This window comes from Telopea speciosissima, chromosome 3 (genome assembly GCF_018873765.1).
Source record: "Telopea speciosissima isolate NSW1024214 ecotype Mountain lineage chromosome 3, Tspe_v1, whole genome shotgun sequence".
Taxonomy (NCBI): domain Eukaryota; kingdom Viridiplantae; phylum Streptophyta; class Magnoliopsida; order Proteales; family Proteaceae; genus Telopea; species Telopea speciosissima.
The window spans coordinates 5,549,150-5,577,053 of record NC_057918.1 but is presented as its reverse complement, the minus strand read 5'-3'; the positions used below and the strand labels follow the sequence as shown (position 1 = coordinate 5,577,053).

Sequence of the window (27,904 nt, the reverse complement as noted above, 5' to 3'; positions counted from 1 at the left end):
CTCAGCACATAACCAGAACACAAACACCCGTAAAGTTATCAAACGGGCACTTGTTTTCCTTGCCCCCAAGGAATGGCTATTGCTGCAGGTTTCAGAACAAAAAAAAAAAAGGAAGACTAAAGCAGGGCAAGATGAACACATCAATTATGAGCCAGATTAGACCACTCTCTTTACAGATTGCATGGCAAGTGGTACACCAGCTCAAAGAGGAGCACTCTGGGAATTAGGGGACTGGGGGCTTTTTCTTTTTCCTCCTGTTTTGCTTGATATTAAGGAACCCTGTAAAAATTTTATGGATGTGCAAACGTTCAGCAGGTTAACACAATTTGTGTAATACTATCCCATAAACTAGCAATTATGGGCAAAAACTTCTAGACAATGGGAGGGTGATCAATCCTATATTGCCATCATAAAATAAGTCACCACCTGGCAACAGAGGGACTCTCATCAGCTTCTGCTTGTACTGTATCTGAATTTTTTTTTCTTAAATAAATATTCTATGAAAGAAGACTTCCTGTTTCTACAGCAGTGACTAGAATCCAAAAGAAACATGCAACGGAGAAAAATCAAGCCAAAGATCAAAACATCAATAATGAGAGAGAGACTGCATTTACAGAAAGATTCCTCCCTCAAATGCATTCAGTTGGCAGTTTGAGAAGGCAAAAATTTATTTTTAGATTGCAATTGGTTAAGGCAGGAAAATGTATGGTCTTTGCATTGTATAGAACGGAAGAAAAAGAAATTGAATCTGAAAGTCCCATTAGAATTTAATGTAATTATAATATGACAGAAACATATGTAAGTTGTAATATCGAATCCATAACAATTTCAATCTAGCACTCGAGGAACCATCAAATCATGGGGTGTTCCCCACATTTCAAAGCACTTCATTAATAATTGGAATTTCCCACCCATCTTACAATCAGAACATATATCACAAAGGAAAACCCACCATCACTCTATTCTAATGTTTGAAATGAATCAAATACAATAGCAAACAGCCCCCATAGGTAACCTGCTTTTTCAAAAATGTACCAACATATATTGCACAAGAACAAAAATAATTTGCCGATATGCCACCACATTGAGGTGGAAACCCAAATGCTGTTAAATTGAAGAAAACATCGTTCTGTACAGTGTATATTCCACCCAGTTATGGGCTAGGTCGATCTATAGATATACAAGTCAATCAACCTGAGTATTAAAGGAAAACCAATTTCTTTCATGCGTGGACAAACTTAGGATCGGGTCTAGGATATATCTGTTCTTTCAACCATGAACAAACTTGTGATTAGGTATAGGCTATATCTGACAATCTGCCCCTTATAGCATTATAGAATTTTGGTGAAGAACAGAGCCATTGAGCTGCACCTTTCATGCTTAAGTTCTTCCTTGAATTTGTTATCCAATGCTCAAAGCATGAGGCCTCCTCCTAAACTATGAGGTGGAAGCATCTCTCAAAATGACAGCAATACCCATCATTCTCCTCTTAACATATTGGACCTATCTCTAGAAACCTATCCACTAGCAAAATCTTTAGATGGAGAGTCTAGCCTCCTAACTCCTCCGACAATGTAAACATAATCTTAGCTTTCTAGCATACCGACAACCTTGCCCTGCTCAATAAGATTGTTAGACATGGTAGCATTTGCAATATTGTCCAATTCATGTGACTCACCGTCCACCCTGAAACGAGAAACCTTTGAATGACAAATTGATAAAACTTTGTCACTAGTTTCGGGAGGCATTTCCTTTAGGAGATTTGCTATTGCTAGATAATGCTTCCTCCTTAGTTCATCCAACTCCTTTTGTTGCATTACCAATAAATGTTCCAGTTTCTCCACGACAACTGTGACATCTTCCGACTCTACTTCCACCAACACTTCACAATTCTCACCTGGTGGATGTTCTTTATTGTCGCTCACATTTTGATTAACTGAAAACTGTGAATCAACAGGACCATCATCGTTACTATTTTTTCTACTAATCTCATTAGAAGAGGACCCATCATGTTGTTCAGTGTCCATGTTATCATTAGTTCCAAGAGTCAAAAGTGAGATTTCTTCTTTCTGTTTGGGTGAAGTCACACCGTTAGGATAACCTCCTCCGGTTTTGTCTTCGCATAGAGATTCTTCAATATCTTTAATCAAATCACCATTGCTATTCAAATTATTCTGAGAAACAAAGTTTGATGATGAATGCTGAACTTGAGGGCTTCCAATGAGTAATTTGGGGGAGTCTGACCAATACATGCGACCTGAAGGAAGTCGATCCAGGACCAAACCACCTAAAGAAAGACCGGAGTCACTTGTCATCGGGGATAGCTCATCTTTACTTTCTAATTCATAGGTATCCCCACCCATATTATCTCCTGGAGTTTCTTTGGGTGTCCACCCAGGAACGTGGGCACGGATTTCAGCATCGATCATCCCAGCGATGGCTGTAACATCTTGATCTGTCAAGTCCAATTCCTGGACCATTTCACTAGCAACACTTATTGAGGTATCCTCCTCGATATCAAATGGAAACTGAATGTTTTGAACATCACCTGTGGGCAAAAAGGTAGTCTCATTGCTGATTAGGATGCTCATATAAACAACATTGCCTCAAAAAATTGAACTAGAATCATATATGGAAAACCTGTAGAATCAGCAATCCGTAGATTGAGGAATATTGTGTCGACATCTTTTCTTTGACTTTTCACCATAAAGTCTCGGCTTCCCTCAAATGCTTCATCTTTCTCACCTTTTTTTTTCACCAAAGAGAGGGATGGACAACAACTTGAGTTCTTTTGGTAGAAAGAAATAAATTAAAGGCTCAGATAGTAGGAAGGCACTTTTGAATTTTTACCTAAATGAGAGGGAGTTGGTCGCAAAGATCGACCAAAACTTTCATTCTCCTCATCTGATAGTAGAAAAGGATCCATCAAAAGCTCTCTTGCAGGCAACCTCTCGGAAGCATTTGAAATGCATTTTTCAATAAATTGTCTCACTACAGGGTCCTTTACCTTCACCAATGATGCAGGCTTGATTCCCTAAAAAGAAACAATTAATAAGATCAGTTCAAGAAGGTTCGCCAATGGTACTATGATGCCATTACATGAATTAAAATTTGAAAGATTCGATACATACAAGTTATTGACACATAAATCAGAGCTTTTGTATAGTAGAACCAATCAAAATTTGTAGAGATACAAGTAATAGAGATTTTCAATACTTGCTCAGAAAAAGAGGTGGTTTTAGAGAAAAGATAATCTAATCAATTAACAAGGTGATGGGAAGGAGGCAAGAAACTAGAAAACTAAATGTGGTTGTGAGTGACCATTGTATGTTCTGGAACTATACCTACACAAAATAACATAAGTAAAAAAAAAAAGGGAGAAGAGGGGGGAGGGGGAAGAAAAAAGCTAGATAAACTCATATAAACCATTATGTCCAATAAGCTTTCTCAACAATATAAGTAGAACTTCCTTCAGCAATACATTCATATACATATTTTTCTAATTCTAGGCAACCTTTAATATGAAGATATTACCAGAAAAATCCTTATAACATATAAATCTTTTAAAGACTTCATGAGTCCTACCACTAATTTGCACCCTTCCAATATTTTGTAATAACTTACTTCCCATTCATCATCAGACTATTAAGATCTCATTCTTTCAGGTTTGTTGGCTAGGTGACCAAACAACTTTTCAAGTGAACTAAAAAATTTAAGGAAAAAAAAGGGCCATGGCAAGTAGGACTTTCATTTCACCAGATAAATATTCAGATAATCATTATATATTGCTATTTATTGTGTAGATGCTAAAAAATACTAGTTTGCATGTATTCAAAGATTATCCATGCAGATGTTAAATGTATCCAGTGTCTCTTAAGCGTCGTCATGTATTCAAGACATCTCTTGAATTCAGCTTCCCCATATCAACCCCACCGATACTTTAAACCTGATAAGTAAGACTTTTTTAAGGGAGAGAGATATTAATTAGAGAGAAACACCAATTTTCTAAATAAGACTTACTTAGACACTTAGCATCTAAATAGACCACTTCCCAAATAAGGTTTTCCTGAACACAGGAAAAACTAATTCATCATTCTAAATGACTAGGAAACCATTCCTACACCAAAATCTAATTTTAAAATTAGAAGCAAAATCAAATTCTTGCCGATGGGGAAACCACCAAAAGAATCTGGCTCACTCAATTTATCAAAAAAGAAAGGTAACTGATGGTCTGAATCCTGTTACTGAATGTTGATGGGAAAATTTGGGACTTGGTCAAAACATCAGGTCAGAGTTTCAAAATAAGAGGAGATTGAAACTAGGATCTACAAAAAGATGTATGGGAAGATCTCAACAACAAACCAGCATGAATGAGTCTCAGAATACCCCTAACAATAAAATTAAACATAGTTCAAAATTAGACAAGACCAAACATCCAAACACCAATTAAGCACACCAAACCATCGGCCATGTAAAACAGGAACGAAGTTTGACATAGGAAGTGGGCTGGGCCCATGTGGAACCCAAAGACAACCTAACCTTGCTGATCATGTCCAGTATCACTTTCCTAAATGAAAAATACTAATGAACTCATATCTTGCCCCCAAAAGAGCCATGAGATTTCAAAATGAGAACTGTCAAATCCCAATAGCCAGCCAAAGGAAGGGACAACCCAAGTCCAATAACCTGGCCCGTGAGTAGGCTCAAATGGATAAAGCCAAGGCTATCTGATGCCTTTTAATCTTCTCTGGAGGTGATCTCACAAGATTTAAAAGATATAGTTGTTAGACCATAGATGCTCCAAAAAGTATGCAGTTTATGTATTAAAAATCTTTAGGGACTTCGAAATTCGTCAACAGTTGAGAATGTTTGACAGTGTGTCCATTCCAAACTTTCTAAGTAATTCACACAACCACGGACAGAAGAGCTCTTGGAATTGGATCAGTCAGCATAGTAGATAAATAGAATAAAAGAACTAGTGACCATCTGATAAGCCAAATGCGAGTTAAATACTTAGGCTGTCTTACCGATGTCACTTTCTTGTATATTTGAGCTGCATTGGTGCATTCAACATAAGGATATTCCAAGGTCACCAACTCAAGCAAACACATTCCAAAGGCATAGATATCCACAAGCTCATTGTATTCCTCCTCATAAAGTTCTGGTGCCATGAACTCAGGAGTCCCTATAACCATAGTCACAAAATTGTAGTCTCCAAGAAAAAGGTTACCCCAATAGTTAAATCCCACAAAATAAGCAATTACTCACCAATGACACTGTGAGCTGAGCGAGCTTGTTGAAGAATGGCAGCGAGTCCAAGGTCACCAATTTTCACCTCACCTTGGTTTCCATTAACAAAAATATTATCACACTTCAAATCCCGATGAATAACCGGTGGGTCGTGACTGTGGAGATAGAGAAGGCCTGCTAATATCTGCCTTGACCAATTCTTCAATGCTCTCAAATCAACATGCTTGTGTTTTTTACGATACCTTCCAGAATAAGAAACTTAAAAGTTATCACAATGAAACAGGAAAGTTAGGAAAGGAATCAGAATAACAGGAAGAGGCATGAAATAGAAAAAGGAAAACCCACTGGCGTAATGTCCCCGAAGTGAAAATCTCGGTGATGAAGTTGATATTCTTCTGTTTTGTGTCGATCCATGAGTTGTAAAACTTGATTATATTCTTGTGCTTCAGAGTCTTCAGCAAATGGACTTCAGAATAGAGACGTTCCAAGTCCACTGAATTCTTCAAGAGGTCAGCCACCCTGACTTGATTCCAAGCTACTTCGATTCCTTCCAATTCATCAAAACCTCTATAGCTGACAAAATCCATTTATCAAGGATACACAAGTTACTAGTAATGGCAGTTATAATGGACCAATGTAGTGTCACTTATGAAGTATTAGTGGGTGAATTAATTAAGGGCCATAAATTTATGAAACGAGAGAAGAAAAGGAGGATACACTGTTTTGAATGCCCCCTTCCCTAAAACCTCATCATACTGCAAAAGCATCAGAACAGGCCAGCAGAAACCAAATAAGAACCATATCAACAGCATCAATGAGGAAAAGGTAAGAGCTAATTATGAACACACAAGATATACAGACCATAAACATCAAAATATCAAATTGATGAACTGTAATCACAGAGTATTAGTAAAAGAAACGACAATTATAATTTGGTATGCCAATCAGTTTCCAGTAGTTAAGATAAATGGGAGCATAGGTGTGGATAGGAGAAGAACAAAGAGAGAATACTAAATACTAACCCGACCATATCTACCAGTGGGGTCGATTTCGACGAACGCTGAATCGTCGTCTGTTTCATGTTCAGATGAGGAATCTCCCAGCATTGTCGTCGTCTTCAAGAAATTAAAAAGAACAAATAAAGGTGAAAAATAAAAAGCTCTCTTCAGAGAAGACAAAATATAATTAACCCTAATTTCCCGATCAGGGTGTCCCAATCAAATCAAATCCAGAACGAATTAGACAGGGGAAACCATGAGAGGATTACCCAATTTCTCCAATTAAGGAGACCAGAAAAAGAAAACAAGGCGGTTTTGAAAAAATGAATTTAGATAAGATATGAGAGATGTGGACAAAATTGCTGATGGAAGAGCAGCTCAAGAACACAACTCACGATTCAAAGGGAGGTGGCAACTGGGAATTTGGATTGGTTCCAAAGCGTACGAGTTCTCCAGAAAGAAAGCGAAACTGTGGCAATTGCTGCCCGAACCCGGTGCCCCGACTGACCGTAACACTTTTTTACTTATTACTCTCGTGAAGAGATGCCAGTAGATGCATGTTCCAACTTCCAATGAGGTTTAAGAACCAGGAATTTGGATACCGATCTGACAGGTCGAATCCGATTTGGAATCGATCAAAATCGGTCCAACATAAGCGGAAATTAGCCAAAACTCTGTTAAACCCTAATTTTCGTATAGGATCCAGTTCGAATTGGTTGGAATCGGAATTGACCTCAGCCAATCTGATCCGATTTTTAGAACCCTAGTCCCGAAGTGATGGGATCCACCCTCCTTACAATAGAGGGTTGGGACTTGGAGAGTTAAGGAGGGTTGAGTTATAAACAGAAGCCCATAAGGTCAAAAGTGGCGACATAGACTTGTTGCTATGCTTAAAAACACGTCACAACTGTTTTACATTACTCATGTACAGATGTTAGCTAGGATGTTTTGTTAAGCTTGGAAACACGTCTCTACTATTCCAATATAATATGGAAAAGGGAACGTTACCTGGTCGTGTGCGGTGTGCAGTCCCTATGTTCAGACATAAAGTTATGTGAAATAACTATCACATCCCCTTAGATTTTTGCCTTTCCATGGGACACAATGGTCATTTTGCATAGTAAAGGGGCCCAGCCCTGCTCGACTCCGCTTACAGGTGCGGATCCTAATTAGCCAGTGCTGCTCCTAGGTATAGTCGCATAGATATGCTATCGGATTGATCTACAACTGGTGCTTTGTCTGGGCACAGGTGCTGGCGCACACCGCATACGACCAGATATTGTTCTTTCTCCCATATAATAGATATTTTTTATTCAAAACAAATGAGTAAACATCTAGTAGACCTCCTGAGATTTATTCACCTATCTTGTCGCTCCTCCTCCTCCTCCTCCTCCTCCTCCTCCCATTTATTAAAACCTTACTTACAGACTCATATGATGGACGGAATCTGATGGTATAAGACAAATGTAAGAACCCCTTGTATGTTCACCCGATGATAGAATCAGTTATCTATGCTTCCTAGGAGTATTCCCATCTAATCCAAGCCAATTTCTGATGGGTATATGGTCTATTACGGAAGTTCTTGACAGATATTTCGATTTGATAGATGAAATAAACAAGTTTCCTCTCACCCATTCTTTCACCACAGACATCGATACCATCAAATACCTAAGAGAAGGGATAGTTTCGGCTCCAAACAATAGAGGGTAGAAGTTGTGATGGTACAAGAGTCCTCCCAATGTTGAGATGGTTATCCCCCCTCCCTGCGGCCGGTGAAGGAAAATTTTCACTTCGATGAAATGTCATAATTTGGAAAACTTTCACTTCGATGAAATGTCATAAGTTTAAAATTCGTAAGATTTCAACTGAAAAAGATCCTGTCAATCCGGGCAGCATGCAGCCATGTGTAGCGCCTGAGATGAGGTGGGCAAGGGGTAAGGTGGTAAATATGCACCGCCTCATCTCAGGTGCTGCACATGCAGCATTGCTGCCTAGATTGACAGGAGCCGACTCCGATTTCAACCCAATCCATCAATTTGCATTATTAGTGCATGCTTGGGATAATTTATCGGGCTTCTTTTTATGGTGAGGAGGCAAATTGAATGAAAAATATCGATTTGGAATCTTTCTCACCTCCTAACTCTGAGAAGCTCATACACAAGTCATAAGTCCATTCCTCTACTTATTGACTTCTCTGGATGAATTTGAAATTTTCAACGGTCACTTCCCATCCTATTAGCTGGGCTGGCTAACCAAATACTGCCCTCAGACTTTTCAAACTATTTTTTATACTTCTACAACAACAAATCGTGAGTGCATGACTTAAGGTACGTAATTCAACGGACGGATGGGAGAAAATTTCACTAACAATGGAGAACGGATTACACGCTCTCTTCTTCACGTCTCTTTAAATTTACAGAAACAAATTTCATAACTCTAATAACCCTGTGTCACACAATTTATAGGAAAACAAAAAAATACTAACATGTATATAATATAAGATATCAACCCTCAACAAAGGATCCATTGTTTCTAAGAAAAATGCTCATAAGCACTAAAAAGAAAAAAAAATAAATATTTTGCTTCTGATGATTTTATCTTATGGTTTTTGGGCATAAAATTAGTGTGAGCCACTGACCACTCTAGATTTACACACCTCTTATGTTTGCTTACAATTAAACAATGTTTAAAGTAAACAAAATTTGCATTCGTTTTTTGCTTCTATCCATTTTATATCATCTTAACGAGCCTAAAAAAATAAGCTCAATTTGAATGTAACCCATAATTAAGTTGTCATAAGGGAAGCCTAGCCAGCCCACCAATGTACAACCACATTTGAGTTGTAGGATCCCAAAATTCAATAGAAACCTAAAAAAAAAAAAAAAAAAAAAAAAAAAAAAAAAAGAGAAGATTCGCCATGTTATTAGTGTGAGGAGGAACATACATGACATACGAATGAGTGTCATAAAAAAAGTATCATTTATGCAGACCCCACATTGTGAGAAAAAAATCATGTGAGAAGAAAACAACACAATGGTTTGGTCTGACAATCTTTTTCCCCTAAAAGAATCATATTGTCATTTTACTTCGAATTTTCTCTTGTTTAATATGTTGATATTTTGGTTGCTTTTATTTTCAACTGAAATGAACATGCTAATTTATATGGGTCAACAAACAAAACTGCTGGCTTGATAAGGACCTTTGTTGGTTGTTAAAGGTATTGGAGTCAAATCCAAAGTTCACCAGAAAAGGAAATTTTGGAGGTTAATGTATGGCGGCTTCAAAAAATAATGTAAAGAGATTTCCATGATATCTAAGTGGAAAATCACACCAATAAGAGGGCAAGATACATATTAGTTTAATAGGTCTCAAATTTGATCAAGAGAGTGTCAATGTGGGCCTCACGACTCATTATATGGGAAGGGCATAAATTTTTTTCTTCAAATATAATATATATTTTTTATTCATAAAAAAAAAACTAAGATCAAATCGTGCTAAATCAAAGAAAATCATAAACATGTTACTTACTTATCTCATATAGGGAAAAGGAAGTATGAGCCGCAGTGCCAGGTGGTGCAGATTCCAATTAGTTCTCTTATGCTTTCAAAAATAAAATACCTTTCTCACATAATAAATATGGGGCCCACAATAACATTCTCTCCTATCATGTGAGCCCCATGTAAACACCATATAGATAATACCATTCTCTAGACTCTCACTAGTGTAGGTGTAGTGTGCAGATTCCTTCTTACATAGGCATTGTGACGAACCCTCTCCCTCATACTAATAGTGGATTAAAATTGTACCATTGAAATAGTTGCAATTTCCAAAAGTGGGCTTTATCGAGAGCACCAACATTAGTGAGTGCTACTTATTTACCTAAAAAACCAAGAATCCTAATTCGTGGAAAAGTTTGATTCCTCCAAAATCTTACATGTCAACACGACATGGATAAAGTTTTGAGAAATTGAAGACAAATTCTTGTCAACCCACATGGCAACTCCATTTGGTTGCAACTAATAGGAAGGCTAAAGAAGTGGAATCAGTTTTGAAAAAAGAATGAAATTATTGGAATCATATTTTGTAATTACTTAAACTCTTATTTAAATATTATAATAAAAAATTTTAAATAATTATATTTTTCCCTTATTGAATTCAAAGAATTCAATTGTAAAATATAGTAAAATTTAAAGGCAATAATAGATCATTGCCTGTGTGCCCGCATGGGGGCGATGAGAGTGTGTATGGGCATCAATATAGATGGCATTTTTTATTTCATGGGAGTTGGGGTGGTATTTTGTGCATTCTTGTGTCTAGGTGTAGGTTCCACATGATCAAACAATGTTCTTTTTCCCATAGTTTAATTACATAGTTTGTATCCATATAAACAATGGAAGGTGATGGTTCCGAAAATCACAAAATAATTTTGAGACATCCATTTTAGCGTTTTCTTTAATTTAAATTGTATGTTCCCATTAAGAGTTGGGAGAGTGCACACTAATGTCTAGAGTACCCGTACACATGTGGGATGTGTGTCAATACAAAATGGGTATTTAAATGAAATTTACTCTAAAGTTTGACATGTTGCTAATCTTGGCCATGTCCTTTTTTTTTTTTGGATGAGTAGGCCATGTCCTCTTCATGGTCGTAATGGATATCTTCTATACACATGACATAATAGATGTTTTGTGACATTTGAAAAAATAATAGATTTTTGTGACAATAATAATTCGTCCAAAAATATTCATTTTAATTATTCTGGAACCATTTCTTTGGGGATTCATAGATATCACAAAGATCCACAAAAATTAGCATGTATCCTTCTTAGATACCTTTGGTCTAGATCATCTTTCACTTTTGTCTATCCTCTTGACCCCATTGAGAGGCTTCAATCCAACGGTGTCGATTTAAATGGCAACAATTGCTTGCTAAGTTGGTTGGTGTTTTATCAGAAGAATGCATGCTCTTTGAGAGTCACTGATTCACTCTGCTATCTTGATCTTGTGCCATAAGGCATCCCTCCCAAACCCGGAAAATAATCCTCTCCAATTCCTTAAAGTGTGGCAATGCGACAGTATTTGGTGGAGATGTTGACACCTGACAAATGCCGCATCCAGCAATCCATATCGATGAGCTCATATCTAGGGAGCCCGACGGGCATCCAACGGCTGGACTCCCTGGAGAAGAGCCAGATCCCCGTATAGATGATAGTATGATACCATTTTCCCACCCCTCATTAATGTAATGTGCAGATTCTTTCCTCAACTGCCCTTGTAGGAAACGCTCCCCAAAATAAATAATACGGCAATATTTGTCATTGTTACAAGTTACAATTTACAACGGCATTAATCGTACGATAACGGTCTATCCTGATTCCCTGGTTCTTCATAGTCTCCACTGTTGTCTTCTTCTCTTTTTCATTTTTTCGATTTCTTTCCCTTCTCACAACTTCTTCAAACATTTGACTGAGAAACCCTAACGGCTCGCCATGAAAAATCTCTGTGGAGTCTTTCTTTCTGTCTCTCTCTCTCTGACGCTCCACCCTACACTACTCCATCTTTCCCCTTTTAAGGACCCATTCTTACTCCATTCCCATCTTAGCTTCTAATCGTTGTAGTCTTGGAGAGTCTCTCTCTCTCTTATCTCTAGTTTCTAGTCCTCTGAAATTTATTTCAGAATGCCTAGCATTTCAGTGGCTACGGAGGATACCAAGAAGCCATTGGGCAATGCAGTTGCTGCTCAATTTCGTTATTCGAAAGAAAGCGATTCGTCATTATTAGCAGACGTCAAGAACATCGACGTCCAACCTTCGTCTTTTGCTACCAATGTTACTCCATCAACTACGTCGTCCTGTCTATCCTTGAAGAGAAAACGACCACCCAAGATTGAGATTCCTCAGGTCTTGCGAGAAATACAGACAGACAAGCTTCTCCTCAAGGACAAGACGATCGAAGACCAACCTCTGGGATTCGATGGGGTCGAAGTTGGGGTTTCCTCCATGAAAGGGAAGAAAAAGGTGATGGAAGATACCCACAAGATTGTTTCTGCCTTACATGGGGATTCTAGGAAGGTAAAACGACTTCATATTTTTATTTTTCAACACTTCATGTCTCTATCCCGACATTCCTTCTTTTGGGGAAAAGGAAAGGAGTTTGCTAATCCTGTGCAAGGAAATAAGATAAAGATGTTGCTCGTGAAATGCAGGGGTTTTTCGGGGTTTATGATGGACACGGAGGTACAAGGGCGGCGGAATTTGTTGCGGAGAATTTACACAGAAATATACTCGAAATGCTGGATAAGAGTAGAGGGCATATGCACAAGGAAGATGCAATCAAAGCTGCTTATCTCAAGACGGACCAAGACTTCTTGAAACAGGTTATTCATACCATTGATTATTTATTTCCCATGAGAAGTTCTTCAAAAATAAACTGTAAGGAATCAAGAAAGTTTTCTCCTGGGATGACTGGCTCCAACATTAGTTCTTGTTATTTTTGCAAGGGCAGTTTTCATTTTGAAACTGTTCTCTTTCTCTGTTCACTTCAAATATATATAATTTTTTGGTTTAAATAAATGTCTTTTCCATATTTCCTTCTTGGTACTTACAACCTACTTAGGGTTGTTATTCAAGATAAGCTGCCCACCTGCTGCTAGGTGTAGTTAGCAGAAATCTGTTACATTTCTGTTGTACAGAATAGCAGACCATAGAGACCAGAGGCTTTGACCTTCAGGCCATGAAGCACTCTCTGACAGGGAGGAACTCTATTATGTAGCAATCTAATTGTTCCAATCTTACTGGTGAATGCCATTTGTGCTGGTTATTACCTTGGGGATTTGATTACTATCCCCCCAAATGCCGAACATGAAGATGATTGTGGCATGAAAACATTTTTGTTACAAATTTGATTATCATTTGATTTTTAATTTACGAAGATTTGAAACCTTATTCTGTTTTCTCACTGGGGATTAAATTCTTTTGAGGTATTATCGAAGTTCACTTTGATGTACACTATGTAGTTTTTCATTAGAATGTGAGATTTGTATATGTATATGGTTATACAAATAAGCCAACTAAAGTGTCAATTGATTAGGTCAATAGGACATCTATAACATTAATGAGTACAGACTGTGAAAACAACATACGTGTTAAAAAGGCCAAGATAAGTAGGTAAACATATCTAATTGTCACCATCCATAATGCAATTGGTTGATCCATTAGTCGTGAACTCTGGGCTGTTATGATTGTCCACCTCGTGATGGACATAGAGTGACAACTGTAATAATAGAATGCATATAACCGTGAAATTGACTGCCTGCTTCAGGCCGGGGAAAAAGTATACAAAATTCCAGATCAAGGTCATCTTGTGGCATATGATTGAAGGTAAAATGGTTTACATAGATTTATGTTGTTTATGAGACTCAAAAAATTTCTCTCAATTCTTTGTGACATTCCATCAATGCAAATTTGTTAACAAGATGACCGTTAACCAGCTTGCGTAACCAATGCCTCTTTCCATTTACTATGTATTGATGATCTTTTTTTTGGAGGGAAGCGGAAAAAAATCATGCATGATCTTTTTGGGCAATTTGCAAAAGCTACCCAAGTGGATGCTCTATTGTTTTATAATGTTAATAATCCTAAATTCAAAGATACAGAGCTTAAATTTGTATTCCATTTAGATTCATTCTAGTTATTATTTAGTATGATGCTCTTTCAATTGCATTTCTTGTACAAACAAAAGAAAAGAGAAATTGAAAAAGGTGCAATGACAGAGCTTAAATCCAACTTTTTTTCTTGTTATGTTTCCTTAGTCGTGTCTAAGCTTGGTTTGATGCTGTGGGAATGTTAAATTTAACTCGTGAAATAACCACAGGGTTTAGGCAGCGGCACCTGCTGTGTGACTGCGCTGATTGAAGGGGGTGATATTTTTATTTCAAACCTGGGAGATTGCAGGGTAGTTCTCTGTAGAGATGGCTTGGCTGAAGTCCTCACTCAAGACCACAGAGCTGGACAGGAGGATGAGAGGAACAGAATTGAAGACAAGGTGTCTGTTGCTACTTTCGTTTTTATGTAGTGAAGCTCAGCAATGCCATGATTAATTACGGGATATGACTTAGACTACTTCTTTTCATATTGTAATATAGGGAGGCTATGTAGAGATCCACAGAGGAGCTTGGAGAGTCCATGGGATACTTTCTGTTTCTAGAAGCATTGGAGATGTTCATTTGAAGGACTGGGTAATAGCCGAGCCTGACACAAAGACCCTGCATTTGACTCCAGACATGGAATTTCTTGTCCTGGCCACAGATGGACTGTGGGAAAAGGTTAGTAGGAAGTAACATGCTCTTATCATGGAGCATTCTTGATATGTTAAAGCTTTGATGTACACTCAAAAGCTATTTGCTTGTGTATGTTTTTCAATCTTTATCATTTTATCAAATGCTTTTCATATGGCTTGTTTTTTTTTATGATTGGTGTGTTTCTGTCTTTACTCCTTACAAATAGCAATCTTGATACGTCTCTGTTGATTGCATCCAGCCATCCATTATTGGATAAGTTTACTGGCCCCAATGCTTGTGGCAGGATTAGATTTTGTTTGTTTTCTATATCTTGGTTCTAAGTAAGGATCAACATTGTTAGCGTAGGATTGTGACAAATTGCACCATCCAGTTGGAGCAATCTGTGACACTTGCTCTTGCAGGACGATCTCTTGTTGACAAGTTGTGCTAAATTTTGGTCCAAGCCATATTTTCAGTACAATGCAAAACTCAGGTCACAAGGTGCACATAGTGGGGACCAAACATTTAGCTATCCCAGTAAGAACTCTCCCAGGTAAAAGAATATACCTCCTTAGATGAATCTGACCCTATAAAATACCACTTTTTAGATGCTCAATAAATCTAGTAAAAATTCCAGGATGTAGTTACCTGATCAGCTGGTTTTTTGTCTGGGAGTGGTGGGGCCTATTAAGTAAGTACTGTGTATCTTTGCTGATCCCAAATCTATGGTGTCTGGATGTTTCTTTTTAGTGAGCATATTTGGTGATAGATATTAGTATATTATGCAGATTATAGACTGACTTTTGTGTAATGGGGAGATTTGTTTAGACAGATTGAAATGTATATCAAGACTTGACCCCAAGATCCTATCCCCAAACCAAAACTTGGCTTGATGAGTAACTTGATGATCTGAGTGAACATACACTACTCTTTTTCAAAGAAGCTGTTGGGATACTAAATATCATAGCTATAATGTTTTCTTATCCTCTATTTTGTTTTTGTTTCTTTTCCTTTTTTATATGAGTATAACAGATATGGCCTTCAGTATGGTGGAATTTAGCAAAAGGATCCAAGTATAGCCTGATTCTAAGCAGTGGGATATGGCTAGGTGATTTGAATTGAACTGTTATCTTTTCTCCTTTGCAATACCTACCTGTGCTTCTTTTTTTTATTGGGGGGATGGGGGGGGGGGGGGGGGGAGGGGAGGGAGACCTGTTGCTTAACTAAAAATAGTAGAAGAAATAACTTTTACCAGGAAAAAAAAAAGAAGTTGCTTAACTAAAAATAGTAGAAGAAATAACTTTTACCAGGAAAAAAAAAAGAATTTGCTTAATTAAAAATAGAAGAAACGAACTTTTACCTGAAATTGGAAACAATTTCCCTTGCAATATCCAAGTCCTGTGGTTGAGGAGACATTTTATTGGTGATTGATTGAAGATTATTACCTATTTGGTTGGGAATTTTTAAGTAGGCTGTTTGCTTTTTCTTTCCATAGGTGGGTGGTCAGGAAGCTGTTGATACTGCAACACGCAGCTGTTTGGCTGCAAACAAGCAAAGATCAACTGTTAACCTTTGGAAAGAAGATGATGATGGGTTTGGTTGTGAGAATTTAAGTCCTCCATCCAAAGCACGTAGGATTTCGCTGGTCAAGCAACAGAAAGTGAAGATTCAGTCTCCAAGTAAAGAAAGTGGCAGATATAAGAAAAATAATCTTAGGAAAGATGAAAATGAGTCTAGTGGTGAGAACCTGAGTCCGTCATCGAAGTTACAAAAGATTCCATTGATCAAGCAACATAAAGTGAAGATTCATGTGCAAAATCAAGAGAACAACCACTTTCAGCAGAGAAATTCCGGCGGGCTCATGGCAGCTTGTAAGGAGCTTGTGAACCTTGCTGTGAGCAGAGGAAGTTTGGATGATATCACTGTGATGATCATTGATCTAGAGAAATTCAAATGCAAGAGCTGAGGAGCACCATTTTTAGTTCAGTTCTTTTGACTTTCTGAAGCACAGTGGGACTGAGGAGGCAATGCTCTATTTTTTTATTGTGCATTATCACCTGTAAATGTAAAATGATAATGGAACCTGCAATTGTCATTCCAAGGATACAAGGATACAAGGATACAAGGATACCAAAATCTCTCTCTCCTCCCAATCTATTGTTTTCTTTTGTTAGGCAAACTGCTCTTACATCATTGAACAAATTCTGTATAATTTTCATTAACATTCAAGAGTGATAATTCATTAGGGGAAAAGGTTCCCACAACGCCAGTATGCGGATCATTTTTGTACCCACTCACATTTCACTGTTATCCAGATCAGAGAAATATCTAAATAACCCCCTCTCCTTCTCCTCCCCTTTTGAAAGATTTGAAAAAGGGGAACCCTCTGATGCCCGCATTAGAAAACGAAACCCTCTTCTCCCAACTCATTATTAGGAAAGTAGTTAAAAATACCACCTATAATGCTTACTGTGAGCATCTATATTTGCTGGGATATATTCCTTTAGATGGTTATTATAGATTAAGATAAAGTAAGTTTGTGAATCCCTTTAATGGACTTGAATTGTATCTTTCTTTTAACTGAAATGGAACTCTTCTCATAAAGAAAGGATTAGACTGTAGAAATTTTTTTTAACTGTTTTTGGTCCAATGAAATTGATCTGCTGATTTGAAATACTCTCCCAATTCAAATGCAGATAAGAATAAGACACTTGAAGTTCGACCAGATCTGCAACTGCCACCGCATATTCCTCAGACTTTTCTGCAACTGTCACTCCTAGATTCCTGCCTCATCAATACTTTCCTTTTAACATTTCTACAAGGTTATAAAGGTCGGAATTACAAACCTCACCAGCCAAAATTATTTGAGGGAAGTAAACAGAAAAGGTAAAGGGTAAGGGAAACCCCACATCGGAAAAGCCAAGCTTTCTAATTTGACTGCGCTCCTTTTACTTTTCACCTTTCGTGAGAAAAAGGATATTTTAGTAGAGATGAGAAGATAACAGAAATGAAACCACCTTGGATTCGAAAAGCGGTTTTATTAAAGAAAGAAAGTATATAATTAATAAACCTCAGTTTCAGAAGCCTACAACAAGGCTTTCAGATTATTGAATATGGTATAAAAACACTTAAAAAAAGCGTCTGTTCTTCCCACACTTCCACTCCCAGCCATTGCCTTCTCATTGCCAGTTTGGAAATTGGGTACAGATCATTTTTCTTTTCTTTGTTTTAGGATAAATGTATGCTCTGTCAAGAGAGCACCTCTGGCAGGATCTAGGAGTGGATCTTGTTGTTAAGACACACAGATCTCTCAGTTTCTCCATGAAAGTTTAACAGAGCTATTAACTCGTCTTTCCCAGGTGGGTTCTTTCTTAACTTTGTGTTTCTGATTCGATTGGATCAACAATCCCCCTTTCTTATCTGATTGATTTTTCAAGTAATTGGGAAATGCAAGACCCAATTGGGATTCATGCTTGCTTTTCATCTGGAGAAAAGGCGATTGATGATCCAGCCGCCGTGACCAGGTCAGGCCAGAGTGTCTTCGTGTCTGTCTACAGAACAAAGATTGCCGGTCAGTGCCGTCTCATCTCCATCACATGGTGTAAGAATCTACTGCTCCATGGCCTTTCCGTTTCAGTGGAAGGGCCGGAAGGTGAGAACCACTACACCTGCAAGGTCGAACTGAAGCCATGGTACTTCTGGAGGAAACAAGGTTCCAAGCGTTTCATGGTGGAAGGCAAGGCCGTCGACGTCTTCTGGGATCTAAAGATGGCCAAGTTCGACGGAAAGACAGAGCCTCAATCGGATTACTATGTCGCCGTTGTCTGTGAAGAAGAAGTCGTGTTGTTGCTTGGGGACCTGAAGAAGGATGCTTACAGAAAGACAAGGTTCCGGCCATCGCTGATCGATCCCATCCTGGTTTCAAAGAAAGAACATATATTTGCTAAGAAGAAATTCTCTACAAGGGTTAAGTTCCATGAGAAAGGCAGGTTTCATGAGATTTCCATAGACTGCAACAACCTGAACCACCACCACCACCACCACCACCACCACCAAAGTGAGAGAGGCGATAACAACAATAGTTGTAATTGTACTGGTGGGCTTGATCCAGAAATGGAGATAAAGATAGATGGGCACTTGGTCATTCATGTGAAGCATCTCCAATGGAAATTCAGAGGTAACGAATCTATATCCATGAGTAAATTTAGAGTGGAAGTGTATTGGGATGTCCATGACTGGTTATTTAGTCCTGGTCTACACCATGCATTGTTCATATTCAGGCCGATATCATTAACCGCATTTCCATTATCAACATTGTTATCATTGTCATCGCCGCCGTCGACTCCATTGTCATCATCTCAGACGGCGAGTTCAAGCTCGTTAGAGGGAGATAATCCAAATGGGTTATTTGGGTTTTGCTTATTTCTCTATGCTTGGAAGGTGGAATAAGTGAACATCACCTCCTTGAGAAAAGAAAACAGAGTCTGAAGAGGCAAGTGGGGTTTGCTCTATGTTCGTGGACATGGCTGGATTTTTGATCTGGACTCTTCTGGAGATTTTCTCTCGGATTCTGTTACAACTATGAACTTGACCAAGAGAGAGAGAGAACTAAGGTGGCGATCACATGGGGAGTGGTGGCCCACCGATGGAGGGGTTGGGAAGTTAGTTACAGCTGGTGGTGATTAGATGGTGATTGAGTATGCTGGTGAGATTGGATTCCATCGATGCCAATAATTCCCAATTTCTATAAGGCATTTCTCTCACTTACACAGTTCCACGATCCTCTCTTTCTCTCTCTGTATATGTATTTATTTATTTCTTTGGATTTTTTTAAGTGAAAATGAATAGCAATATGAATCAGGTACAGGAGACTCACTATGAGTATTTTTGATCTATTTTCAATCAATTTATCGAATTTGATCAATTTGGATTAGAATTGACATTGACCGGTTCGACTCCGATTCTACTTTTCAAAATCTTTGCATGAGAGAAGAGCGTTGATGTGTGTATGTGTCTCTCTTTGATGGTGGGGCTGTTGATGGTGATGGGAATAGGGAGCACTGATTTTAAAAGCTTGTGAATGTGCAAAAATGCAAATGCAAATGCAAATGCAATGCACATGGAGTTTGTGTCGTTTTGTTCCTTTCATTTTTTCTTGGTATTCTTTTTTTCTGTTCCAAACTCAATGAAACATAAATGTTTAAGATGATTTTGTTGTGGTTTATAACTTTGATATTCACATTGATGTAATTCATTTTCTATCAATAAAATTATTCATATCGAGATAAAGAGAATAAAGGGAGAGGAATAAAAACAAGGATCGAGTTTTCCTTCAGCCTCAATGAAGGAGGAGGAATTCCTTCACTGATGGCTATTACTGACTTTAGATGGGTACCCGGAAATAGTATAAGGTATTTCGAGTCTTCAACAAATAAGAGAGAGAAAAAAAGAAGACTAAACTCAAATACTATAAGAACAACTACGTAGACACTTCTTAATTTGTGGAATAATTAATATGTAGAAATTCTTATAACACCATACATGATAAATTGATTTCACACAAAAAAATGCATGATAAATTGATAAGAGAATAAAAAACACCCAATTACTAAATATAGTTGTTCGTATAGTATTTCATAAATCAAAACTCTAGGTATCGGTATCCTTGGTATCCTTTCTACTGTATTAGCACATATGTATTGATATTGCCAGTACTCGTTTTGTGATTATGTGGTGTTGATACAAGGGAAGGTAAAATGGTAAAAAAAAACAAAGTAACTGGTCACATTAAAATTATCTTCTGGGGAGGTCCGTTTGATATCCAAAAACTGTTCAGCAACATTTGGACAGGTGGGTAATGTTGGGGTAAACCAAAAAAGTTTGGGTAGAGCCGGATCTAAGTGTCGGTTAGGCAAGCGTCCTGTAATAAGAGGAGTAGTTATGAACCCGTGGCCGTAATATTATAATACGTCCCTTATGCCAGAAAGAAAAGGTTCCACACGAGCTCCCGTTCTGCGGCGTGGTGGCAGGACCGCTAGGGGATTGGCTCCGGGTGCTATTTTGAAGGGGGTAAAATAGTCCGATCAAACTCAATACAACCAATTCGTATCAGTATTGACGGAAAACAATACAGTACCAATACCGATGCCTAAGACCTTTGAACCCTCTTAGGATCCTGGTGTTCAAGTCAAATAGTTTGTAGCCTATTAGCTAGAGTAAGGTTGGGGGGGGGGGAATTTTTTTTGTCTGAGTTGAAAAGATTTTAGAAACTTGTAAGATGAAACATTTGCTGTTCCAAATGATAGGTCATTCTCTCCCACCCTTTCTTTGGGTGGTGACAAAAATTTAACTGCTTAAACCGTCATGGTCTGGTTAATTAGTGGCTGTAATTTTATTTTAGACAAATTAACCTTAACTACTGTGACCTACCTGAAAGACAAGTCAAATATATGTTCTTAATTTGTGTCTTTTTTTTTCCCTGTTGGACAAATTGGGGGTTGTTGGTTGTTAGATCAGTGGTTGAAAGATTGGTTTCTCACTATGTATGACATTAATGCTGAGTCCAAATATCACTCCTCTTCTTCTTTTTGATCCAGGGATTTTGGCCTACACAGGATAATTGAAACCAGCCTCAGTTCTTCACAATACTTTTTTAAGGTTCAAAAATTGGATTTCTTGAGGGAAGCCCTTATCTACAAGGTTTCTGAACATTGTCAAATGAAAGAGAGCTCCTAAGATCCTGCAAGTAGTGCTGAAAATCAAGATATTAAGTAATTCCATTGTGATTGCTGATTTCCTGATAATTCTAAAGTTAATGCTCTGATACTGAAAAGCATCTAGTAGTACTTTTGGTGCTTTTTTATGAAGGATGGAAGCTCTAAGAGAAACAAAAAGGCCTAGACAGTGGACCTTGGAGGTCTAGTCATTGGTGGATCTGGGCTCACCAATACCCAATCTCAACCAGTTACAACAGCAGGGTTAGGGTTTGAAACCCCAATCATGATCCGGATCCGGATCAGCCCCGGCTGATTCCAATCTGATCCAGGTAGGAATCGGTCTAGAAAACTCTAAAATGGGTCTGTGGATGTTAGGGACTAATGATCAACTAATGGTGTTGCTCATTATGTCGCCAAATTTGGCTTTAAGGAGCGCTCTTAAAATGCTTTCTTCTGGTGGGGGGGTGTGGACTTTGATGCAGTCGTTGGACCAAAATGCAATTTTATTAAGCAACATTCTAATCCCTTGGATCTAAGTTTGAAATGTTTCCTTTCCCTTTATTCTAAAAGTTTTATTTTCAGATGACAGATGAAAAGATCTATTTGCTGGTAAGCAGATGAATTAGATCAGTTGGTAAGACGATGACAAGCCATTTTCAATGGAATGGGTGGGTCAGAATATGATCCATCGACAATTTGGTCAAAGATCCACCTGTTAGCAGCCTCAGTGAAGTGTACTCCATCCCAGATAATCCGAACCGATGGATCTTTGCAGGATTTCCCTAGTAGAATCTGTTTTCCATCCATGGTGACCTTTGATCCACACCCTATGTGCCTGTTGTAGTTGTACTTCCCTCCATGTCCACAGCAAGCTACAAGCGGCTGTTCAAATCCTGCAATTGTTTTTTAAACTTGTAAGACATCCAGCCAGAGCAGGCAACAGTAGTAGAGTAGGCCCTCTTGTAATTACAAGTATTAGAGTATTAGTTACTAGTGGAACCAATTTGGAAATATTGATTATAAGAGGGCTTACTGAATGTAATTGTAGCAAGCAAAGGATTAAAATTATACAGTTACCATGCTTGGAGGCCTGGCTGAAGAGGGAGTACTTGAGAGAATAAACATCAACATAGGTAATGGCAGCCAATGGAAGATCTTTCCTGAGTTGAGCCATGGCCTCTTTTAATCTCTGGTTGAAGTACTGAGCCACCTCATTGAAGGGATTGGCACACCCAGCTTTGTCAACTTGTGCAGCTGTGATAAGAAACCAATCCAGAATATAGGGAAGGCAGCCCACAGGGCCTGTGTTGTGTATCCAGAAGGATCTCCCTCCTTGCCCATATATATACTGCATTCACACACACACACACATCAAATTAAACTCTCACCACACAGCCAATGAAGCATATATAATGTTAGGGTTTAGGATTTAAGCACAAGGTTGCTTAAAGCAATATATCCTGCATATCAAGTTTAGAATAAACAGGTTGCTGTCTCCAGCTAGTATTTATAGGAAAGACTAGGGTTTTAAGTTAGATGGGCTCTATCCAGTGGGGCTCACCACAACCTTATTCCTTATTCAAGTAGACTTATATTAGAACATAAAAAGATTATAGAATATACCCAACATATAAGCTATCAATCAGTGGGCTGAGAGAGTTCTAAAATAAACCCAAAAGAGAATACTAGTGAGGCCATTCACCTTAATGATGGTAGTGAACTGATTCAGTACATCAGGGACATATGCCCTGACTTGGTCAGTCGACATGTTCAGGAAGTAGCCGGCTGTTAGATCGTTTTGACCAATGTCGAATGTGTACAAGGCACGCGAGAAATCTTCCTCCTTGGGCATCAATTCCTGCCAAACAACACCTACACAAAAAAAATCCAAAAGGCCCAACTTTTTAATATCAATATCAATGTAATCTAGTGCTGAAATCGTCCTGCTATTATGTTAGTTTAATGGAATACTACTGACATTGAGAGACTTATTGTGTTAGGTCATAACTTTCTATGAAAAAATTAGGAATTTTCTATATGATTAAAGCTCACAAGAAAGTGCAATTCCAAGAATTCATATAAAATATGATATGAAGTAATGTTATTAATGAAAGTGGTTATGGAACTAATAGAATTACCTTTTGTACGAGCCACTTGAGATCTGCGATGAAAATCATTGAACTGATAGAATTGGACGTTAAAGGAGATAGGACTGTACCCACTTTGTGAGAGAGTTGTATTTTGTGGTCTGATTGTTGATCCAGCAGTAGCAAAATTGGCTCCATGAGTGAAGTTGGAGCCCACTGAATCGAGGTAGGCATTGAGATAAGGAAGTCCAAAGCTCTTTGCTGCCAAAATGAAGATATGCATAAATTTTCGTTCTTTGATCCTATAAAAATATTAGGAGTTGTATTATTTGCTTAAAATTGACATTGTTTTGGTAATGTAGATCTTGCCAATGGAAGCAAAACATACACAAGAATACCTGGGGGGGGGGGGGGTCAGGGAAGGAGGGGTGGGCGGGTGAACAAGGCCTACTTTTTTATTTGATTTCTAAGGTCATATGCCCAGCAATCGCATACTACCCGACCAATGTGGGACTAACACCCCTCCTATTTCTGGTCATAGGGTGCACTCATTGCATCAACTCCTCCAGCTTTGGCCCATGGGACCCCACATGGCTAGTGCACTAACAACCCGTTCTGATACCACTTAATGATGTCCAAACCCAAAGCCCAAGCTTCAGGGTGGAGAGCCCATTTCCAAAGTCATATGATCAGCAACTGCACACTACTTGACCAATGTGGGACTAAAACCCCTCTCATTCGTCTCCATGGAGTGTGCTCACTACATCACTATCTTTCACTTCCTTCTTAGAACCTTTTGACTATCTAAGTTATCAACGGATACATCTAGATGTGAATTGCAAAACAAAATAGTCATTTTCATACTTTAACAGGTGGAAATCCCCACCCCCACTCTCACTCCCCCACCCTCACAAAATAAAGAAGGCTTTAAAGATTCACTTTTCATGGGTATTTGAGACCAAAAATGACTCTTTTTCATTTTTGCATATAGTACAATAAAATTTTGATTTTTCAGGTAATATTCTTCGTATTTTGAGACCTAGAATATGAATCTTTTTCATATTTGCATATAGAACCTTTTGACTATCTCAGTTATCAACAGATACATCTAGATGTGAATTGCAAAACAAAATTGTCATTTCCATATTTTAACAGGTGGAAATCCCCTCCCCCACCCTCACCCTCACCCTCACCCCCCCCCCCCCCAAACATAAAGAAGGCTTTAAAGATTCACTTTTCATGTGTATTTTGAACAATTTGGATCCTCTACGGCTGGGCAGGTAGTGCCCATTGTGCTGCCTACACCCAGACAGAGACGTGGACCCCACCCGGACAGGGTGCTCGGGCAGTGGGTAAGGCGGTCATTTAGCCCCTATCTGGGTGTAGGCAGCACAATGGCTGCTACTTGCCCTATTTTGAGACCTAGAATACGATTCTTTTTTATATTTGCATATAGTACAGTAATAATTTGATTTTTCAGGTAATATTCTTCTCAATCATCAATAAATCTTCTGCTACTTTTACCAAAAAAGAAAAAAAGAGGTAACATTCTTCTCATCCTCCTTGTTTTTAGGTAGGATTCTTTTTCTTCTTGGGTGTGCTCTTTGGGTAGAAGGTAAGATTTCCTTTGTGAAGATGCTTTCAGCTAAGGTATTCATTTCAAAAAGATAAAGATAAAATAAAATAAAAGAGCAAGCATGTTTGGCCAAGAGAGAGAGTCGGTGGAAATCCACCCCCCCCCAAAAAAAAACAACAAAAATGGGGGGCCGGCTTATTATTTAAAGGCATCCTACCATATTGCCCTCACATGACTGACTGTAAACTATTGTACCATAAAGCTCCAATCTTTATAAGATTTGTCTTTCAGTATTTCAATTCAAATTCTAAGTTAACTCCTTTTTTAGGGGGAAAAAAGTAGGAAAAAACTGGAAATTGTTCTACAAACAGTAGGAAATAAAGATAAAAAGGTTTTCTTGGTTGTCAACTGGAAAGAAATTAATTTATATCATTTCTAATTGCCTTGGGCAATGCTCAGAAATGGTAAAAAAATGTGGATTCAGAATTTTCTTGACAGAAACTGCAATTATATTAGGCCATTTACTCTCTTTTTTTCTTTTTTTTGTTTTTTTTTTTTTTTTTTTTTCTATTCAGCTATTATGACTGAGATCCACACTACCAACAAAATGTTCAATTTCATCCCCAATAGTAACCAAACTGCAAGCATTTCTGGTGGGCTATCACTATTTGCCAGCAAATTGAAGGTTTTGATGGACTAGTTAATGCCCAAAACCAGTGGTTAGCCAAGAAGGACACACTACCCACTCTCCCTACAATATTCACTTCTCATTTCATAATATTATATTAAAGCATTTACTATTCAATAAGAATCATAATAGTTACACAGTGAGTTAATGGAATGCAGTATGGAAGAGTCCTTAAAAAAAAAAAAGACAGAGAGAAAGAAAGAGAGGTGGTACCTATGAAATCGATTACAAGTCGGCCGTCGGAGTATCTTCCTGCTGGAGAATGGAAATAGGTCTCCCCATTGGGTGGAGGAGCTTGTCCAAATGCTGCAGAGAGGCCACCGGTGTCGGAATTAGAGTCACCAAAGTTGAAGATCGCCGGAAACTCACATGGGGATGGGGTTAAAGCCAAAATCAAACTTGGGAAGGATATGATTACTGAAAGTAAAACACTTAGAACAACAACAATTCTGAAGAGGTCACAACCCATAGAAAAAAGAATGGAACAAAAAAGACTACTGTGAAAGTAAAGAAGAAGCAGAAAAAGCAAGAGTGAGTGATGCTGTGACACTCTCTCACTCCCACACAACAAGAAACAGAGAAGGTAGAACCGTAGAAGTAGTAGTGGTAAAGGGGAAATAGTACAATTATTGTAAAGGAGATGATGGACTTGTGGTTAGGAGATCGAATCCCGCAGCAGCTAAGTCACGTGGTTGCGTTACTTCTGTCGCTTACACTCTTTGCCCAGTAAACATAAAACCCTTCATCCCTACTTTTGTCTTTTGGTTAGGTCATATATAGGTGTCTCATCTGTATATTTTAAAACTAGTTGATCGATCATTCATGGATGGATTCATGGGCATATCAGATTTCTCTAGTTTCCTACGTAATGTTGGTATTTTTAAAACCTTAACCCAATAAATATATATTTTTTTAAATTCTGCCAAGTCTCTTTGTCTAATGGTATCTGAATTGATTGTTTACAGATCCTTGTTATATTCTATAACAAAAAGAGATATCTTCTTGTTCTCTTGTGAAGACTGAAAGAAAAATGGGATGAGAATGAGGGGACATGCTTCCACTCTTTGACGTTCCAGTTTTGATCACTCTATGCAACATATAACGTGTAGGGCAGAGGTGGCCTATAGCCCACTTCAAACATGTGCCCCACCATTTATAGATTAAGATCCTCTCCAACGTGCATCCAACGGCTAGGTTGGCATGATGTGGATCGAGATGTGTACCAGGGTACCCATCATGTCAGCCCAATGGGATGCGCGTTGGAGAAGCACCCGCCGACCCATGTGGGAGAAGACCTTCTTTATCATTTTTGCACAAAATAATAATAATAATAAGGGGAAAGTTTCCGTACACGATCGTGTAAAACGTGTACGTGAGAGGGTGGGAGTTTCAAGGCATTAATTAATGGGTGAGGATTTATGACTTTTCCAATTTTTTGTGAGAGATCGTTTCACATACACGGCTTACACAGTGTATGAAAACTTTTCCCTAATTATAATAAGACATGCAGTAATTTTCCATGGTATTTTCTCATCCTAAATAATTAATGGGATTGTCTAAATGACACATTTTTAGGTGTATTTAAAACTTAACACTTTTTAATTGTTTCTTGTTTGATTTTCAAATTTATTTACCTTAGAGATATAAAAAGGTTTTGAAAGTGACTTACATTAAGTCATTGTAAAAGCTGTCATTTTCATGTACAATTTGGAATACATGTGTGTAAAGATAATATTTACCATCATTATAAAAAATGTGTTATACTAAAATATAAATTGTTTGATACCTCGGACTCCATTTGGTTGTAAGAGAAATTAAAGGGAAGGGAAAGAGCGTGAAATTTTAAAGCCCAGCAGAAAAGAAACTTATGTAATCCATAACTCCAAATTATTTCAAATTTGGTTATTAAATTTCATTTTACTCTGCATCCAAATCCGTTTGTTTTAAAATATAAAATAAAATATTACATATAAAATGATTCATTACTAAATATAATAAGAAATTTAAGTAATTTATACAATCACTTGAGATAATGATTATAAAAGTTCATTATTTAGGTTTGAGAAGTAAAAGAAAAGTAGTAATATCTCTCCAGCTACTACATCTACATATGACTATGAGGAGTCGTGGGATTGTGAAAATGATGTAGAGTAGGTGACATGAGATAATAGAAAAGTGAGAATAGAGATCACTTTGTATAACTGCCTCAACATATCCGTGGGTGTGGTGGGTCTCTGTTGATGATATTGTGAGGAAGAATCAAACAAACACGTTCTTGGATTCCCATCTGTGTATCTTTGCAACACATGCTT

General features: G+C 38.0%; 2 protein-coding genes and 1 pseudogene across 2 annotated transcripts; 1 reads left to right on the top strand and 2 right to left on the bottom strand.

The window, feature by feature from the left end:
* Positions 1-1,087: 1,087 nt before the first annotated feature.
* Positions 1,088-6,461, bottom strand: LOC122656895 (annotated as a pseudogene).
* A 5,417-nt stretch (positions 6,462-11,878) lies between these two features.
* LOC122654041 lies at positions 11,879-18,974 on the top strand. Its single transcript, XM_043848011.1, has 7 exons — positions 11,879-12,318; positions 12,453-12,623; positions 14,120-14,290; positions 14,391-14,570; positions 16,021-16,488; positions 17,904-18,556; positions 18,611-18,974. The coding sequence occupies exons 1-7, from the start codon at positions 11,926-11,928 to the stop codon at positions 18,972-18,974; spliced, it is 2,400 nt and encodes a 799-aa protein (XP_043703946.1). The 5' UTR covers positions 11,879-11,925.
* Positions 18,975-21,856: 2,882 nt separating this feature from the next.
* LOC122654505 (GDSL esterase/lipase At3g26430-like) lies at positions 21,857-26,077 on the bottom strand. The gene is made up of 5 exons (XM_043848628.1): positions 25,806-26,077; positions 23,380-23,589; positions 22,944-23,113; positions 22,319-22,589; positions 21,857-22,134 (listed from the first exon to the last, which is right to left on the bottom strand). The coding sequence occupies exons 1-5, from the start codon at positions 26,059-26,061 to the stop codon at positions 21,869-21,871; spliced, it is 1,173 nt and encodes a 390-aa protein (XP_043704563.1). The 5' UTR covers positions 26,062-26,077; the 3' UTR covers positions 21,857-21,868.
* Between the last annotated feature and the right edge of the window lie 1,827 nt (positions 26,078-27,904).

Excerpts from the sequence above, each read along its gene's own strand:
- LOC122654041 (XM_043848011.1), top strand. The coding sequence starts at position 11,926 with ATGCCTAGCATTTCAGTGGCTACGGAGGATACCAAGAAGCCATTGGGC. Across the intron at positions 12,624-14,119 it reads ACCAAGACTTCTTGAAACAG|GGTTTAGGCAGCGGCACCTG; the intron begins GTTATTCATACC and ends AAATAACCACAG. Across the intron at positions 16,489-17,903 it reads AGAAATTCAAATGCAAGAGC|TGTGTTTCTGATTCGATTGG; the intron begins TGAGGAGCACCA and ends CTTTCTTAACTT.
- LOC122654505 (XM_043848628.1), bottom strand. The coding sequence starts at position 26,061 with ATGGGTTGTGACCTCTTCAGAATTGTTGTTGTTCTAAGTGTTTTACTT. Across the intron at positions 23,590-25,805 it reads ACTTGTAATCGATTTCATAG|CAAAGAGCTTTGGACTTCCT; the intron begins GTACCACCTCTC and ends TCATTTTGGCAG. Across the intron at positions 22,590-22,943 it reads AGTTCACTACCATCATTAAG|TATATATATGGGCAAGGAGG; the intron begins GTGAATGGCCTC and ends GTGTGAATGCAG.